Here is an 18,885-nt window from a genome sequence, read left to right as displayed (position 1 = left end):
AAGGCTTGAATGCAGCTGCCTCGGCCATGGAAACTCATTCCATGAAGCTCTCTGCGCACTGTTCTTGAGCTAATCTGAAGGCCACACATAGTTTGGAGGTCTGTAGCTATTGACTCTGCAGAAAGTTGGCGACTTCTGCACACTGTACGCCTCAGCATGCGCTGACTCTGCTCTGTGATTTTACGTGGCCTACCACTTTGTGGCTGAGTTGCTGTTGTTCCCAATTGCTTCTACTTTGTTATAATACCTCTAACAGTTGGCCATGGAATATTTAGTAGTGAGAACATTTCTCGAATGGACTTATTGCATAGGTGGCAACCTATCACGGCACCACGCTTGAATTCATTGAGCTCCTGAGAGCCACCCATTCTTTCACAAATGTTTGTAGAAGCAGTCTGCATGCTATGTGCTTGATTTTATACAACTGTGGCCATGGAAGTGATTGGAACACCTGAATTCAATGATTTGGAGGGGTGTCCCAATACTTTTGGCTAATATAGTGTATATACTGTATATATATATTCTATAACTGTATACAGTATATGTAAACATTATGAGATATATGAGCATTGTAACCTTATCAGTGTTACAGTGTCTAGTGTTATTTCAGTGTCTTATGAAAGTGTCCATTAGGGCTCAATGCTAAACAAACACTTATAAAAATGACTAACAACCACAAAGGTAGAAAACAACAAAACTTTAATTAACACAACGCCCTGATTTCTCCCCCCGATTCAGTCTCTGAAACATCCCATTCAAAGGGATGTGACATCGTCGTTCCTCTTCGGTTTCTACAGGAAACACAAGTTTGCAAGAAACTTATGCTGAAGCCAATATGGGTACATAAACACACCGAAAACAACAAACTGATATTGATCAGCGAGAAAACAGTAGTGAACTCCAACAGTGTGGAAATAACTTGGATGGTTGTCTTTTTCAGTATTTCCAAATAAATGGATATGAGTATGTATTACAAAGTTTCAGTCAAGCAAAGCCATCCTTTTGATTACTGATCCAGTCAAACTTCCATCTTATTTCAAAAGGTGATTTAACCCATGGGAATGCACAGGTAATTACATTGAAAAGCACAACAAAACCAAAGTTGCTTATAGTGGTCTCTCTTTTAAAAAAATAAGAAAAAGTATTTCTAACATCAGTGTTTCAAATGTTTAAAAAAATGAGAAATGCTCTTTGATTTAATTTTGGCAGTTTAAGTCAAGTGAATGCTTCTGAAAATGATATGATATACGTTAGTTTGATAACGGAGAGTAAATGATTCCTTGGCATATTTGATATTTTCAGCTTAATACATTTCCTAAATGAAACGGAGCACCTTACATAATATGACATATGACTCATATGATGACATGTCGACATGCTGACTTGAGTGTGAATTGTCAGACTGAATGCCACCATATTACAAAGCAATCAATTATAGCCACACATTTGTAATACAAGTAACACAAATTCCTAATTCAATTTAAAAAAAAAACTTAAATTCTGACCTCCAGTACTACTAAGAGATATGATTATGAAAGAGAATATGAAAACTATTTTTTTAAGACAGTGTGGTCTGTTATGCAATTATTCTCTGTGGTGATGATGCACTCCAATAAGTTCTTTAAGCACTATACATGCATTATTTCTGATCATGGGCACTCATCACTGGTTTAGAAAGTGAAATTTTGACTTATTTTGACTTATTTCAAACTTGAAATTTAGAAAGTGGAATTGTTATTTGCTTACATTACTGGCTTCTGATGCTCATAGATCTGTAAATACATTAGGGGCCAACAGAGGCATTTTTTTCTTCAAAATACTCCCAAGATATTAGCAAAAGGTTCAATATTCAACTTTGCTTTGGTCAAGATTCTGACTTTTGGAATGTTGTTAACTGACTATTTAGCATCTGCTCCCAACATCAGCAAAAAAGTATGATGTTCATTAAATCTGCTGCTCTTGGTACAATAAGATACAGACTTTCCATCTCTAAATGGAAAATATTTAATTACCTCATTTTAGCTGGCAAATCGCATTATGCTAGTCCAGCTACTCAGTTTTGTTTCCATGCGACTATCTTGCATTAATCTATGATCCTTTCATTCAGATGCAAACTTATTCTACGATGTAAATCAATCGGCATATCACAAACATGCATTTTAGCACAGTATAACATACTCGTAATGGCCTTTTAAAATGGTCCTTACTTGAAACGATGTAAAACTCTTTTTTTTTTGTCTTTGGAAACCCTGTCTTCAAACTCAAAGAACGGTCTTAAAAATATAAATAAATAAAAATGTGAAAAGGTATTTTAGACTGCTTCCTGCTTTCACTCGAAGACACAAAGAAAACCTGCGTAACACATCTGCAATTACAAAACTACACTTCGGTATTGACTGCCAATGAACATGGGGATTTATCAAACTAAAAAGTCTTTAGATGGAAATTCAGATTGTAGATTTGAGGGGACACTTCCAAATACAGAAATCATGGATGAAGAAGAGAACTGAACAAGAAGTTTTATACCCAGTTTTGTCATTTGTTTTGGAGCACTGCAGATCAAATGTTCATGGTTTTTTTTAATCCTACCAAATGTAATCTAATTTTAGAATATAATCCACCCCTTTCCCTCTTTTTCTTCATGGGCATCCTCTATGAAAGAAGAGCACAGTGACCACTGGACCAAGATCTCCCCCGCCGTCCAAAGGTGATCTTGAACCTCTTGAAAGCTTTGAAACTTCACTGGGTGGATTCCAAATGGGTAAAACTATGTGTGTGTGTGTGTGTGTGTGTTGATATGATTGTCTGTGAATGAGTGTGTTTAAGTCTTAAATAAATTAGGTGCATCATTTATTAATAAATATCCTGCAGTTTCTCGCCGTCCCATTCCAACGAGCTCAAGTTCAAATGTCAAACGAATCAAGCTGGCGGGCATTTCAGTGCATAACTGGCATCAAACTTGAGGGTGCGTGTTAATGTCAGTCGATACGGTTACCGCAGATAGTAAAGCGGTCAATCTCCAGCAAGTCTTTTTTGGGCGCCCTGTGTGTAAGCTCAGTATCGTCCTGAATAAGGCTTTTATCTTCTGATTCATCTGGTGTTGTGAGGAACTGATCTGATTCGCTGGTGGGGATCTGAGGGGCGGGGCATTCATCCCTTTGGGTGGGTTGAGCGGTGACTGATGCAGACATGCCCTCCTCCGCTGGTTCACCTTCAGAGGGGGACACAATTAGTCAGAGAGAACAAAACCTTTATAAGACTTTCAAACTATTTTCTCTCTGTTTTCAAGGTTTCTTGTGTTACCTGGTGGTTCTCGTGTGTGTTTGGTCCGGTTTGCTCTGCTGGACACTCTGCTGGGAGTTGCAGAGGGGGGATTTTGAAACAGCTTCTCCTCCATATTTGCCTCTTTCACATACATACAGGATTTCCCCAATAACAATATACTGTTCAGCACCTTCAGGGTGATCATTCTGAATAAACGCACAGAAACACACAGACTCAGTGCAACATTTGGATTATATTCATTACTGTTCAAAAGTGTGCGATCGATCAGTACGATTTTTGAAAAGAAACAAAATCCTTTAGGGTCCAATTTTCACGATTGCTATATCTAGTTGCTTATTAGTGCATATTACATAGGATATTGGCTGTTTATTAGTACTTATAAAGCACATATTAATGCCTTATTGCATGATCATATTCTACATCCCTTAATCCTACCCAATACCTACACTTAACTACCTTTCTAACTATTAGCATAATAAGCAATAATTAAGAGTTTATAGAGGCAAAAGTCATAGTTAATAGTTTTTTAATAGTGAGAATTGGACCCTAAGCTAAAGTGTGACCCTGACTTTATTTGATTTAAAATACAGTAATATTGTGAAATATTAGTTTACACTTTATTTAAAGGTGAGCTTGTTATAGTGTAATTATTAAACATTTAAATACTGAGTAATAATAATGTACTTACCATAGGGTTATAATTAGGGTTTACTTTAGGGTTCGTTGCATGTAATTATGCATAATTTATAGTTATTACAACAGTAACTACTTGTAATGTGTAACAAGGACACTGTAAAATAAAGTGTTATCAAATATTATTACAATTTAAAATATTTTTCTTGTATTTTAATACATGTAATTTATTCATATGATGGAAAAGCTGAATTTTCAGCATCACAGTTTTCAACATCACATGATCCTCGAGAAATCTTTCTAATATACCGATTTGGTGCAGAACCATTTATTATTACTATGACAGTTGGAAATGGTTGTGCTGCGTAATGAAGCGTGGAAATATTGTTTCCTTTGAGGAACAGAAAGTATGAAGAACAGTATTTATTTGAAATAGAAATATTTTGTAACATTATAAATGTCTTTAGTGTACGTATACCATCAATGTAATGTATACCTTCTGAATAAAAGTATAATTTTTTTAAAGAAAAAACATAATGATCCCAAAAATATATTAAATTGAATTGAATACATTTAGAAACTGTTAAAACAAGTAAATATAGTTTATAAAAAATTAATGTATATATTTATTAAAATATAATTGATTAAAAAAAATACTTTTGAACTGTTACAAATAATGTGAACTCATACCCCAGGTAGAAGAGCACGACACATACAATGGACAGAGAGCCCTGGATCTTCACAGAACTGGTCACCACCCGGATCAACTGTCAATCACATACTACATGAGTATAACTAATAACAGTTACACATCACATCACAGTACCTTGACTGTTAATGGCTATTGAAAAATATAGCTTGTGTAAGTGAATGCAGTGCAGTCTACAAGAGTCACTTTAAGTGATAAAAACAACACAATAAGGTATATTAACAAGAGCTGTGCAACAAAATGACAAATTGTAAATGAATGCAAACATTGTAAGGATATACACTCACCTAAAGGATTATTAGGAACACCTGTTCAATTTCTCATTAATGCAATTATCTAATCAACCAATCACATGGCAGTTGCTTCAATGCATTTAGGGGTGTGGTCCTGGTCAAGACAATCTCCTGAACTCCAAGCGGAATGTCAGAATGGTAAAGAAAGGTGATTTAAGCAATTTTGAGCGTGGCATGGTTGTTGGTGCCAGACGGGCTGGTCTGAGTATTTCACAATCTGCTCAGTTACTGGGATTTTCACGCACAATCATTTCTAGGGTTTACAAAGAATGGTGTGAAAAGGGAAAAACATCCAGTATGCGGCAGTCCTGTGGGCGAAAATGCCTTGTTGATGCTAGAGGTCAGAGGAGAATGGGCCGACTGATTCAAGCTGATAGAAGAGCAACTTTGACTGAAATAACCACTCGTTACAACCGAGGTATGCAGCAAAGCATTTGTGAAGCCACAACACGCACAACCTTGAGGCGGATTAGCTACAACAGCAGAAGACCCCAACGGGTACCATTAATCTCGACTACAAATAGTAAAAAGAGGCTACAATTTGCACGAGCTCACCAAAATTGGACAGTTGAAGACTGGAAAAATGTAGCCTGGTCTGATGAGTCTCGATTTCTTGAGACATTCAGATGGTAGAGTCAGAATTTGGCGTAAACAGAATGAGAACATGGATCCATCATGCCTTGTTACCACTGTGCAGGCTGGTGGTGGTGGTGTAATGGTGTGGGGGATGTTTTCTTGGCAATTGGTATTCTTAGTGCCAATTGGCCATCATTTAAATGCCACAGCCTACCTGAGCATTGTTTCTGACCATGTCCATCCCTTTATGACCACCATGTACCCATCCTCTGATGGCTACTTCCAGCAGGAAAATGCACCATGTCACAAAGCTTGAATCATTCCAAATTGGTTTCTTGAACATGACAATGAGTTCACTGTACTAAAATGGCCCCCACAGTCACCAGATCTCAACCCAATAGAGCATCTTTGGGATGTGGTGGAACAGGAGCTTCGTGCCCTGGATGTGCATCCCACAAATCTCCATCAACTGCAAGATGCTATCCTATCAATATGGGCCAACATTTCTAAAGAATGCTTTCAGCACCTTGTTGAATCAATGCCACGTAGAATTGATTGAACTGAAGGCGAAAGGGGGTGAAACACAGTATTAGTATGGTGTTCCTAATAATCCTTTAGGTGAGTGTATGTTCTTGCTTTTACATTGTACTGTGTGATAGATGTGGTATTGTGATTAAATAAAGACGAGGCAGGTTACCAGTAAAGCAAGAGGAAGAGGAATGAAGCCCATCCTCCTGGACACACTGTCACTGTAGTCTGTGTATGCCTGGAAAACACACATATTTCAGTATTTGATTAATAAAGCTGGTTGAACGTCATTCCTTTCAATTAAAATAATCAATCATCTTTGATACATAATTTGACATACACTTGGCTAAACGTTCGAAAGATTACAGTCTTGCTTAAAAAGGGTCTCTGATATGATAAATGCACATGCACTTACATTTTTCTGTCTGCTGCTGACCAGATCAAAGGCCAAGCTCGCTCTGTATTCACTGTAGACCTGCACAAACACACACACGCGCACAAACACACACAGTTACAAGGAATTAGGACTTGCGATTCAGTAACTGAGTCAAATATAAAATCAGTAAACTAAAAAGGCACATTACAATGATTCCATCAAATAACTCAGGAGTTCAAGAGTCTTTTGAAGGATTCTTTAAAGGGTTAGTTCACCAATGTTAGTATAAACATTCATCAACGCACACATCAGTCTTGGTAAACAGAAGCTCAAGCATGCTTGCTTAACGTACGAGAACCAAAGGGTTCATTCACGTTTAATACGTTTTAAAATGTTATTTATTTCTATGACAACAAAGCTGAATTTTCAATCTAATGTGCTGATCTGGTGCTCAAGAAACATTTCTCATTATCAAAAATGTTGAAAACAGCTGTGCTGCTCAATATTTTTGTGGAAATTGTGAAACATTTTTGATTAGAAAGAACAGCATTTATTTAAAATAGAAATCTTTTGTAACGTTATAAATGTCACTTTTGATCAATTTAATGCGAACTTGCTGAATAAAAGTATTAACTTCACCAAAAACTTTTGTGTAATTGGTAACAATTAGAGTATGGCTGAAATGCTGGTTCTGATAAAAAAAAATCTATTTGAGCCATTTAATAAAAAATACATAAACATTAAGATGCATATTGAATATATGTGACCCTGGATCACAAAACCAGTCACAAGCAGCACTGGTATATTTGTGGCAATAGCCACCAATACATTGTATGGGTCAAAATTATCGATTTTTCTTTTATGCGAAAAACCATTAGGATATTAAGTAAAGATCATGTTTCATGAAGATATTTAGTAAATTTCCTACCGTTAATATATAAAACATTTATTTTTGTGAGTGAATGCAGCACAATCGCGAACATAAATTATCGACAACTTTAAAGGCGATTTTCTCAATGTTTCGAATGTTTTGCACCCTTAGATTCCAGATTTTCAAATAGTTATATCTCGGCCAAATATTGTCCATACATCAATGGAAAGCTTATATATTCAGCTTTTAGATGATGTATACATCTCAATTTCATAAAATTGACCCATGTGACTGGTTTTGTGGTTCAGGGTCACATATGGTAAAATGACTGGAAATTATCCCAACTTGTTTATTTTGGCTAGTGTCTACCTCTAGGAAAAATACAGTACAGGAGAGAGAGAGAGAGAGAAAAGTGTGCACGTATGTGCTGTGACACTAATCTTCCTGCCTAAACTAAGCAGATCTGTCTCTAATCCCTGCCAGTAACTACACTCCTCTTTCTGTTATTACATATCGCTACCCCCCCCCCCCGCCCATCCACATTGTATTTTTCCTGCTTAACCTGTTAATCTGTTCCCTCTATTTTTCCTCTTTCAGACACTTGTTTAGAGACAGTTTAGTTTGTAGTATCACTGATCCTTCATTTGATGAGTATCTCAACAGCAGAGGGGCTCTACACTGGACAGACGCTGAGCTCTGTGTGTGCTGATAGATTTGGGTCAGTGGATCTGTCAGGGTTACCCAAGACACTGAGAGCGGTGCTGATTTTCAGACACACCCCCAAAGGAAACCTGTATCTCTTTGTAAAGGCTTCTTCTTGACTGAGACAGAGGTTCTTGTTTTTTAGACAAGAAGGAACAGTCTAGAATATGTGCATAAGGAAACCCTTTGACTTAATTAGGTCATGTCACAGTTCTCATGTTCTGTTTTTCTTTAGTTTATTCTAGATAAAAGTTAGATGGATACATGTATTAGTGTATTGTCATTTCAGTAGCGTTAGGTCACCCTCAAAAAAACCTTCTAAGACCTACTGTTTTCAAGTTACTGTAGTTCATTTGTAGGTGATCCAGTGTTCATATAATCTACCTATAGTGTTTCATATTTAAACTACTGTCTTCTCAAAATCTTAATGGCAGAATTTAGCCCAAATTGAAAATGATCCCTTTAATCACAACCACAACAACATGATACCAGCAGAAGTATCATGATATCAATTAGTATGATGATACAAGGCCAACTCATGTTGTATGAATGCAAATCTTTTAGCTCTGACAGAAAGTGGTATGCATTGCTTTTAGGGTTTGTTATAAAATATTATATTATTTATTTGTATTTAACATTACACAATTCCATAATTATTATTATATTTGAATATTAACTATACTACAAAATGATTATATATTTGTTATTTTGGTAAAAAATATTAAAAATGTATATTTCACTAATGCCAAATTAATTAACCTTTTAATCTTTTGCCAGGATAACAAGCACATCAGCACATTTTATTAATATATGTTTTTATGTGTATATATGTATTTGTAATATGTCTAACATATAACATATTTAATGATTACCGTCTAAGGAATACTTTGGCGCTGCCAGTATTTTAAGCCTGATATACAGTGCAACAATAATTTGAACTCACATCTGCTGTGATGTCGTTAAACTTGGTGATGAAGGCATGTTTGACAACGTCCACTGCAATCTCTGAGGCGATTACCATACAGACATCAGGAAACAACACCCATAGGTGATCTATGAGCAATAATCAATGATTAATACACACGTCGATGTTGCGTATACACAAATTCTGAGATATGTCAGTTGTTAACTGGATACCTGGATTCCAGGAGAACTGCTCCATGTTTCTGAGACAGACGATTAGTAAGAGTGTGTAGTTTGTAAATCTTTCTTTAATGTCTGTAATGAGAAAGACAGATAGGAACACTGAGACAATTCATCAGTGACAGTTTGAGAAGACTTTATTTACATGGACCTACCACTATTGGACATCTGGAAGAGGTTGTTTTTCTCAAATTTCTTGAATACACTTCCTTTGATCTCAACAAACTACATAAAGAAAAACATACATTAATATAAACCCTACAAAAGAAGGTGCGAAAGTATGTGCTGTTGTATAATGTAATACAGAGACAAATGTAGAGACTAAAGTCATTTGTAGTGTATTTCATTTAACACACTAACTGTGCACGCACTCACATTATTAGACATCATGATGGTGAGCAGTGACTTGTTATGCGAATTGAAAGCCACGTTCAGTGTGGTGGCCTGAACCATAATTAGAATGGCATGTAGAACTGCAATATTAATTAAGGAAAGTTATAACTTATGACAGATTGCAATATGACAACTGTGACACAAAACTTGATTTAAATTATATCATAAAAATTCATAAAAATACAACTGAGCAGTTTCAGTGTAGTTAAAGACACCCTGTGGTGAAAATCAAGCTTTTAATGTTGTTTATATGTTTATGTGGGGTTTTTAATGTGCTTTAAGACAAACCATGTGTAAATTCATAAGTTAACATCATTGCTGAGTATTTTCTCCTTAAAACTGCAGTGAGCCAAAGACAGTCTCAAAAACACGGTTTGAAATCGCGGGTGTTTCTGATGTCACAAACTACCTTGTAACCAATCACGTCAAGGTGTGATCATCAACGAGTGGATCTCTGAGTTGGTGTGAGTGAGTGGAGGCTAATTTGCATATTCATAGAATCGCTTATACTAAATGAGGCAAGGGTGTACATTCAAGCTATATGAAGAGTTTTTACAGGGGGACTTCAAATATATTTCGTACAGAACTTGAAACTGTAGTTGTAATTACTAACTTGTTAGTTCTGTATTTTTGTATTAATTTTTACAATTAATTTTACTATTACACACTATATATTAAATAGCAGAGTTTGAGAATTTATTCAAATCTACAAAAAATTGTCATTATATCCAAATATGACTATGTGACATTTAAAACAAAGCTGGTGTGAAGGATACAGACGTAGAGAACAGCCATGAAGAAATGTGGGATGACTCCTATATGAGCTCTCTTTCTCTCTTTTGGTTCAGTGGCAGTCCAGTACAAAGCATCCAAAATATCCTGACCGAAAGACGAAAACAAGCGATCTGCCACCTAGAGGAGAAACACAGAGTGTGTCAATTCACCTACTACAGTTAATATAATAGTAACAAATGTGAGTGTTGTGATACTATACCTCCAGCATGTTGTAGATGATGTAGAGTTTTATGACAGACTGACCCCGGATCAGGTGGTACATCATGGAATAATCCACATAATGCATCATGAAATAACACAGAACCATGATAAAACCCTTCAGAACATCACACACCTGAGCGGGCTGCAAGATACGAGATCCACTGCACACACACACACACACACGCATAGACAAGACAAAACATTTTCTGGTTAAATTGGTTCCATAGACATCTGAAATGACCTAATGTAATGAAGAGTAGCTGATTATAATCACAAAGCAGTTCTTCTGTTGGTAAGATCTTCCACACACACACAGCCACTGGGTTAGTGATCACGAGTCACACTCTCAGTGGTTCATGCGTCATGCTAAAGATTTTACAACACATGACTTGTGCTGGGGGAAGATCAGCAGTGTAAACGTACCCAAAAACGTCAAATAAAGCTGTTATAAAACATTTATTAACATTATTCTAAAACAAAGCATTAAAATATTTAGTATTTTAATCCTATCCTAATAAAAGGCAAAATAAATATTTAAAAAATAAAATTAATTTTTTCATTAAATTAGTTAATTTATTAATTTTCACTTTAAACTGAGCTAATTGAACTCATTTTTTAACTCATTTTTAAATATTAACAAAATGTAAATATTTGCTGTAACAAAAATTCCATAATGAATTTTACTAAATGACCCGATGCATCATTAAAGGGATAGTTTCCCCAAAAATGTTGATTCTATCATCATTTACTCATCCTCAAGTTGTTCCAAACCTGTATGAATTTCTCTCTTCTGCTCAAAACAAAAGAAAATATCTTGAAGAATGTTGGGAACTAACACTATTTTTACTTTCCTACTATGGAAGTCAATGGGGTACATCAACTGTTTGGCTAGTTTGGCTACCGACATTCTTCAAAATATCTTCTTTTGAGAAAGAAATTCATACAGGTATGGAACAAATTGAGTGTGAGTAAATAATGACTTAAGTGAACTAAAAGATTTTTGGGTGAACTATCCCTTTAAATATGAAACTTGTCACAATTCATGATTGATTGTTTCAGTGTGACTCATAATTATTTACATAAATATGCTTAAATCATAAAATGTAATTAGAAAGCCTAATGGTAGGAAATAGGAATCCACTGTAGTGGATTTAATACTGACAAGAACAATATAAGAAGTTTTACTTTCACATGCTCAAGAATTGTATTAGTTAAGTGACTATTTGCTGCAGATGTAAACGGCACCTGCACTGGCGCATAGAACAGGATTATGCACATCAATAATACTACTATTAATAGTACATACGACTACCGTTCAAATGTTTGGGGTTAGTAAGAGTTTTTGTTTTTAAACAAATTCATTCTTTTATTCAACCAGGACACTATAAACTGATCAAAAATGACAGTAAATGAATTAATAATGTTACAAAAGATTTAAAAATTTTCTATTGTCATGGTTTCCACAAAAGTATGAATCAATAAAACACTGATAATAATAAGAAATGTTTCTTGAGCACCAAATCAGCAAGTTTTCTTAAGGATCACGAGACAATGAAGACTGGAGTAATGCCTACAGCTTTGCCATCACAGGAAAAATTACATTTTAAAATATATTCAAATAGAAAACTGTTATTTTAAATAACTGTATTTTTGATCAAATAAATGCATCGTTGGTGAACATAAGAGACATCTTTCAAGGACATAAAAAAAAATCCCCAAAACCTCAAACGGCAATGCATATTGATGTACTATTATAAAAGTTTGTTTCTAGATAAATTGCACATTGTTAGTATTTACACTGGGGTGCGAACATTATATACAACTATTTACATTTACTGTAAATAGAATATGCATTCCTTTACACATAATAGGCTTTGCCCAAATATATATTTTAAGAAATTAATTGTACGTAATACATGCACTGAATGCAACTGAATTTCCATCATCAGATGCATTTTACAACCCTAATAATAACATTTTACATTAATATATTGCATTAATCATTTGTTTCTCCTTTATCAGAGCTTTGCTTGTTTACTGTGATCACACTGCCATCCTGTGACTGATCATGCAAGTACACCCTAAAGACAGAAAAAACAACATGGCCGTTCTGAGAATGATCCCAGCTGATTTTAGTATTCCAGTGTGAAATCAAAGCACAACAGTGCAAAATTAGACAGCTATGGCAATGGAAGCGAGTGAAAGAGAGTGTGTGTATGAATGTGTGTTTGAACACAGCCGCTGCAATCATACCAGCACGGGTGTGTGTGCTTAAAGCAGCTGCAGTCATTTTTTCTGCATACCTGCTCTTTTTGCAGTAGGGACATATACTAGCTCTGCAGGCAGAAGAATATATGCACAATCATTTTGGGTTTAAGTGTGTTTAGGTGTGTGTGTGTCTGTAATAACACTGTGAAAGAAAAAAGTAGAGAGCTCATATGTTTCAACCTGTTGGTTTATCAGAATCGTATTACAGTCCTAGTTTTGGGAACATTGCTCTGAGCATATCTGAGTACAGTGTGTGTATTACCTGAGGCCACAGCAGGGCAGCGTCAGCAGTCTGATCAGGGCCAGAAGCACTCTGAGGGGCAGCAGAGTGAACACGTACAGAAACACATCCAGACACAGGAAAAACCCAAAGATCATCAGCTACAGAGAGAGAGAGAGAGAGAGAGAGAGAGAGATCAGTGGTAGTCCTGGATGTGGTATAACTTACTTCAAAGGCTCAGTCTGTCAAACTCCAAAATGACAAAAAAGCACCATAAATTTCATTAAAGTAGTAGATAAAACCTGTGCGCTTATTGCAAATATTCTTGTAGATCACTTTTAGATTCATCATGTCAGGTTTGACAAAAATGTCACATGACTGATCCGTTCCTTCAATTTGAAAAAAACAATTTCTTGAATAATGTTTAAAATATTTATTTGGTAACACTTTACAATAAGGTTTAATTTGTTAAATTTAACTAACCATGAGCAAAACATTTGTTAAACTTAGTAAATGTTAGTTAATAAAAATACAGCTGTTGATTGTTTGTTCATGTTACTTCACAGTGCATTAACTAATGTTAACAAATACAACTTTTGATTTTAATAATGTATTTGTAAATGCTGAAATTAACATTAGCAAAGATTAATAAATGATGTAAAAGTGCAGTTCATTATTAGTTCATGTTAACTAATGTAGTTAACTTATGTTAACCAATGAAACCATATTGTAAAGTATTGCCATTTATTTGTATGTACAAATTTAGAAAATACATTATTTTTTTATAATAAAAATCTATTTATAAAATATAATACATTATTATGTTTTAATAAACAATTAAAAAACTACATTATATTTATAATGAACTATTTTTTATAAATAAGACAAGAGTAAATTGAATTAGCCTAAATGTTAAATTTAATTAAGCCATTTATTTGTTTCTACCCATAAAAAAACATAAATGTAAACACTGAGAAGCAATCAACATGACATAACCACCAAGGGAGTGAGTTTGGGTGGGACACATCTGTTTTCAGATGAGGGGAGTGTTAGGAACATATTCTAACATTAATAATATTATTTCATTATAATACATCATTATGGTTTTAATTCTTTTGGTTGGCAGATAAATAAAACAACGCACAGTGTGATGAATGATATTGTACTGAATAGTTATTTCATTGAGTATGGATTGTGTGTTTTTGTGCCGATGTGTTTGGTACCTTCTCCAGTTCTTTTGGAATACGCAGGCAGGTGTAAACCTTCTCTCTCCGCTCGGTGTATTTGGCCTCATTGTGTTCCAGAAAATATCCTCTAGTCAACTCAGCACTAATAAACCTCACCAGAGAGAGATCTGCACACAGACATACAAGTAAACACACACATGAATGTGTAGTCACATGCATCCAGCACAATGAAACCATTTTCCTCATTATTTAGCACTATACTGTACACAGAGAAGTGCAGAGGATGGAAGCTCAAAATGTTCCTGTGTGTGTGAAAGGAGGATGAATAAACAAGTGCACCAGCATCTCTCCATCTCTCTCAAATGTGTACCATTACAAAAAAATAGTCTACTTGTGAAAATGCCGTTATGGTTTTAGAATTTAGTTTTCCAGTATTGGATTTTGTTTTCCAATTTAGGATTTTAGATCATTTACTAATTAAAATTAATCATTTATTTTACAATTGTATTTGCAAATACATTATTTCTTTAAAACTTTGTGAGTTGTGGATTGGGTGTCTTATATAGTACTGATGTTGTTTGCATTGCAACAGCAAAATAATTCAGTGTTTTTAATGACAATTGTTTAACAACCTGTAATAATGCTGAAAGGTTAAAACAACAAAACAAAAAGTTGGATGCAAAAAATGACCAATAAGCCCTTCGAGTATTTCATTTTTTTGCATAATGATTCTTTGTTTTACATTTTTAAAAACTCTTAAAATATAAATCCTAGATTTTCCATATGTGGAGCTGCACGATTAAATCGTTAAAAGATCATGATCTCGATTAAAACACCCATGCAATCTTATCCCTAAATGACAATGATTCAGTCATGTCTATTAAACCTTTGACGAGTCACAGCGAACATTCAGCTCTGCATTGTCACTGCTGTTGATCCAGAGAGAGCAGTTGTCAAGTGTTGGTATGAAACAGCTTCACTGTCCTTTTAACCATACAGTATAATTATTTCTGTGTTAAATATTCAAATTGTCACAGTCGCAGAAGTACTCGGATAAAAGTGGATAGTCCGGACCTAACTGATGTCTATGGTAGCGATAAAAAAACAAAAACTTAAAGGTTGGGTAGGTAAGAATTGTCTAAAGAACTTTTTTTCAAATTGGCTTAAACTGTCTTTATATACCAATACATAATTAAAATGTAAGTACTTTGAAAAAGAGAGTATAAAAATTGAGTGACTATAGCATATTTCATCTTCAAAAAACACAGCTCATTAATTCCTACCGGGACGAAACAAGTGATTGGCTTGCGCGACTGTCACTCTCCGTCGCCATGACTACCGCCGCTATTACTGGCTCTGCCCACGTGCGCGCAGTCGCGCACCCGTTTTTAGGTGGGGAGTGAATGGAATTAATGAGCTGTGTTTATTGAAGATTAAATACACTAGAGTCACTCAATTTTTTATACTCTCTATTTCAGAGTACTTGCATTTTAATTATGTATTGGTATATAAAGACAGTTTAAACAAACTTGAATAAAAGTTTTTTTAGACAATTCTGACCTACCATACCTTTAACTTTACAAGATTGTATCGATTACATTGTTACACCAGTAGGTGGTGACAAGTGACTGTTAACAAATATACTTGTCATTGAATTATTCATTTAAGAGATTCGTTCAAAAACGCTGATTCATCCAATAATAAAACAAGTGAACTCTTAATAAGAGAGTCAGTGAATCATTCATTCAAACCGATTTTTTTTTTTTTAATTAACTGACATTTTTTTTAATAGAATGTTCCAATTCACATTTTGTCAGAACGTCTAGTAAATAACATGTTATTTTGTTAAGCTGTCTATTCAGAATAATGGGAGAATCATGATCTCTATCTTAACAAAAATAGAGAAAAATGTGATTCTCATTCATCCAGAATCGTACAGACTTAAATAGTAAATTTAAGCAATCTTCAAACAAAGCCACAATAAGCAACTTTTCGTTGTATTATGTTTTCATATCACAGCAGTAAAGGTTTCGTGATTTAATCAGGAACATTGTTGACACAGTTGCTGTGTGATGGTGGTTCTCACACTTGATCTACAGCAGAGAAGATCAGTGACATAAAAGTTCAATTTAAGTGGAACAGAAAGTCCTGGACTGTTTTTAAAGTGCATGTTTATGTTGACCTAAGGCCAAACGTGTTGTGATAAGGGCAAGAAAGCGTCCTGAGTTGAACGGCACACATTGCAAATGTGTTCTGTTGCCAACACACACAGTGCTTTCTATTTTTAACGGTAATAGAGAAGGATAAACTTGAGTATGAACACAGTGAATGGGAAAACAAACAAAGTGGAGAGAAAGAGCGAGAGAGAGCCAGAGAGATATCAGATTCTCATCTGTGTGTGAGTGTCTTATAAGTTACATGATAAAATATAAGTACATTTATCATCCAACAAACACCTGTCATCCATTTTGCTCTCTGAGCTCATGACACAACCTCTAAAAGCTTTTTAAAAGAAAAGCACAGAAAAGATGCCCTCGGTTTCATATATTTCATCCATTTAAAAGGTTGAGGAGTTTGTTTGGATTAACTTTGGCTTTATGTGTTCTGTTCCAACTCAGGGATTCCCAATTACTTGAAGTTAATTTTAGTAATTTAACAATGCATTCACAAGTTCAGTTTCTGTGTCTGATGTTTGCAGATAACAAATACAATTAGGAATGAATAAAATTAGGCTAGAGTGTTATTTTGATCATTTTTATACTATTTATAATTAATTATTAGCATCAACTCACAAACGCCCACAAAAGCCTCTGCAATTCTAGTAGCATTATCCTTGCTTCTTACATAGCCTAAACAAACATCCACACTAAAATCCCAGCATTTATGATAACTATATAAAGACTGTTTTATTTTATGAACATGAAGCAATTAATTTTCTTATTCATTTCCATGAATTTTCCAGGCAGGGAGATAACAGTTTGGACCCACTTTAAGTGGTCTATACACTACTATGTAGTATAATAGCACTTATTGTGTAGCCTAGATACATGTTTTTACACAGTTTATATTTTTAAAAATACCTGCATGTATTTGTAATTAACATCTATTACACTGTTGACCCTTCCCTTACACCTTAACCCACCTAAACCTTACCATACCACCAAATCTGTCCCAAACCTTACCCATATCACACCTCAATAGCAGCAAGTGTTCTGCAATACAACATGAAAACAATACATTGTACCCAACACATTTTTTTACACAAATACTTAGACACCTAACATAAAGTGGGACTTTTAAATTTCCTGCAGAAATCTTGCTTCATAATAACTTCAATTAATAATCCATTAACATATGATTAATGTGCATTCAAATATGAATATGAATGATGAATCAACGTTATGTGATCATTTTGATTATGCATGTTACCACTAATTACTGTAGTGCATGTTAATATTAAGAGTTCCTGTTGCTAAGCAACCTCGTGTAAACAGATCTATAACATCAGGTCTTTACATCTTCACACCTGATCAGCTGTCTTGATCCTTGTGCTTCTAAAGTTAAGTTAGTCTCATTATGCAAGAGGCTGAATGTGTCACATGAGCAACACTGGTAATTGCGGTACCTTAAATAAACAAATGGATGTCGAACTATCTGATCGTGTTAAAGGTAAACAAACTTTAGTAACTGATAATGCTGCAGACAGTAGAGAGATGCAATGCATTGTGGTTGTGGCTGTTGTGTGTGGCAGGTTCAAAAACTGCCTAGCTTCCCACCTAGACAGTATTTTGGCGCGTTGTAACGTTTAAATCAAACATTGCTTACCTAACGTTAGATCTTTGTGACGTGCTTATGATGCTGATACATACAGTCTATGTAGACAGCTCACTAGGTTGAAAATAATGTGTGTTTAGCGCACAGAGCCGCTATCTGTCACTCTTACCTGACACATTGCTCTTTCTCTCTTTGCATTTCGCCTTCCTCTCGTAAAACCCCAGAGTTTCTGTAACGTCTGACGCAGCGGCTTGCTTCTCCGCCTTTTTGACGCCGCTGAAGAGTCGTTTCTCCTTCTCCTTATCCTCATTTTCAGTCTCATTTTCGTCTCCAAGCCCCGCCGCTACTGAGTCCGCCATCTTCCCCACAGACACAACATTCAGGCGTCACTGCCTACGTAACTACACATGACTACAATTCCCACAATGCAGCTGGACAAATTCATACACACATACAAGCAAATCCTCTAAACCATGTTTTAATGACTTTATTCTTCTTAAATCAGTTATAACAGTTCTTAATTCTACAGTTTATAATTTGGATTAGTATGTGTTCAGAGGTTCAATTTCATTTGACTCGGATTATGTGAAAAACACACAAAAAAGCTCGTGCGCACTCTTCCTTTTCCCTCGAGCTCAGATGAACGAAATACTAAGAGCAGAATCAATATATAAATATATATGGTCAATATAATATAATAAAATATATCACAAATGTTAAAGGGATGTTAAAGCAATTTTGCATTGCTAAGCTCATCAAGACAGCACATCGATGTTTATATGTGAATAAAAGCTTAAATTCAATCTGTTCATCATATAGGCTCTTCAGAAAATGTGAACTAAACCGCTCAATTCATATGGATTAGTTTTACGATCTCTTTATGAATTGTTTGAAGCGTAAACGTTTTGTAGCTGTTAATGGCTGAACAGAA

General features: G+C 35.0%; 1 protein-coding gene across 2 annotated transcripts; it reads right to left on the bottom strand.

The window, feature by feature from the left end:
* Positions 1–682: 682 nt before the first annotated feature.
* tapt1b (transmembrane anterior posterior transformation 1b) lies at positions 683–18,355 on the bottom strand. 2 transcript variants are annotated; one of them, XM_079853972.1, is made up of 15 exons: positions 18,124–18,355; positions 14,217–14,347; positions 13,036–13,154; positions 12,809–12,841; positions 10,504–10,666; positions 10,286–10,421; positions 9,492–9,589; positions 9,272–9,341; positions 9,111–9,191; positions 8,917–9,026; positions 6,440–6,499; positions 6,194–6,262; positions 4,609–4,685; positions 3,304–3,470; positions 683–3,211 (listed from the first exon to the last, which is right to left on the bottom strand). In XM_079853972.1, the coding sequence occupies exons 1-15, from the start codon at positions 18,311–18,313 to the stop codon at positions 2,979–2,981; spliced, it is 1,737 nt and encodes a 578-aa protein (XP_079710098.1). In that variant the 5' UTR covers positions 18,314–18,355; the 3' UTR covers positions 683–2,978. The 2 variants fall into 2 exon arrangements, with proteins under 2 accessions (XP_079710098.1, XP_079710099.1); XM_079853973.1 differs by lacking the exon at positions 12,809–12,841.
* Positions 18,356–18,885: the final 530 nt, after the last annotated feature.

Source organism: Squalius cephalus (assembly GCF_949319135.1).
Source record: "Squalius cephalus genome assembly, chromosome: 2".
NCBI classification, from domain to species: Eukaryota; Metazoa; Chordata; class Actinopteri; order Cypriniformes; family Leuciscidae; genus Squalius; species Squalius cephalus.
This window is presented reverse-complemented; position numbering and strand designations above follow the sequence as displayed.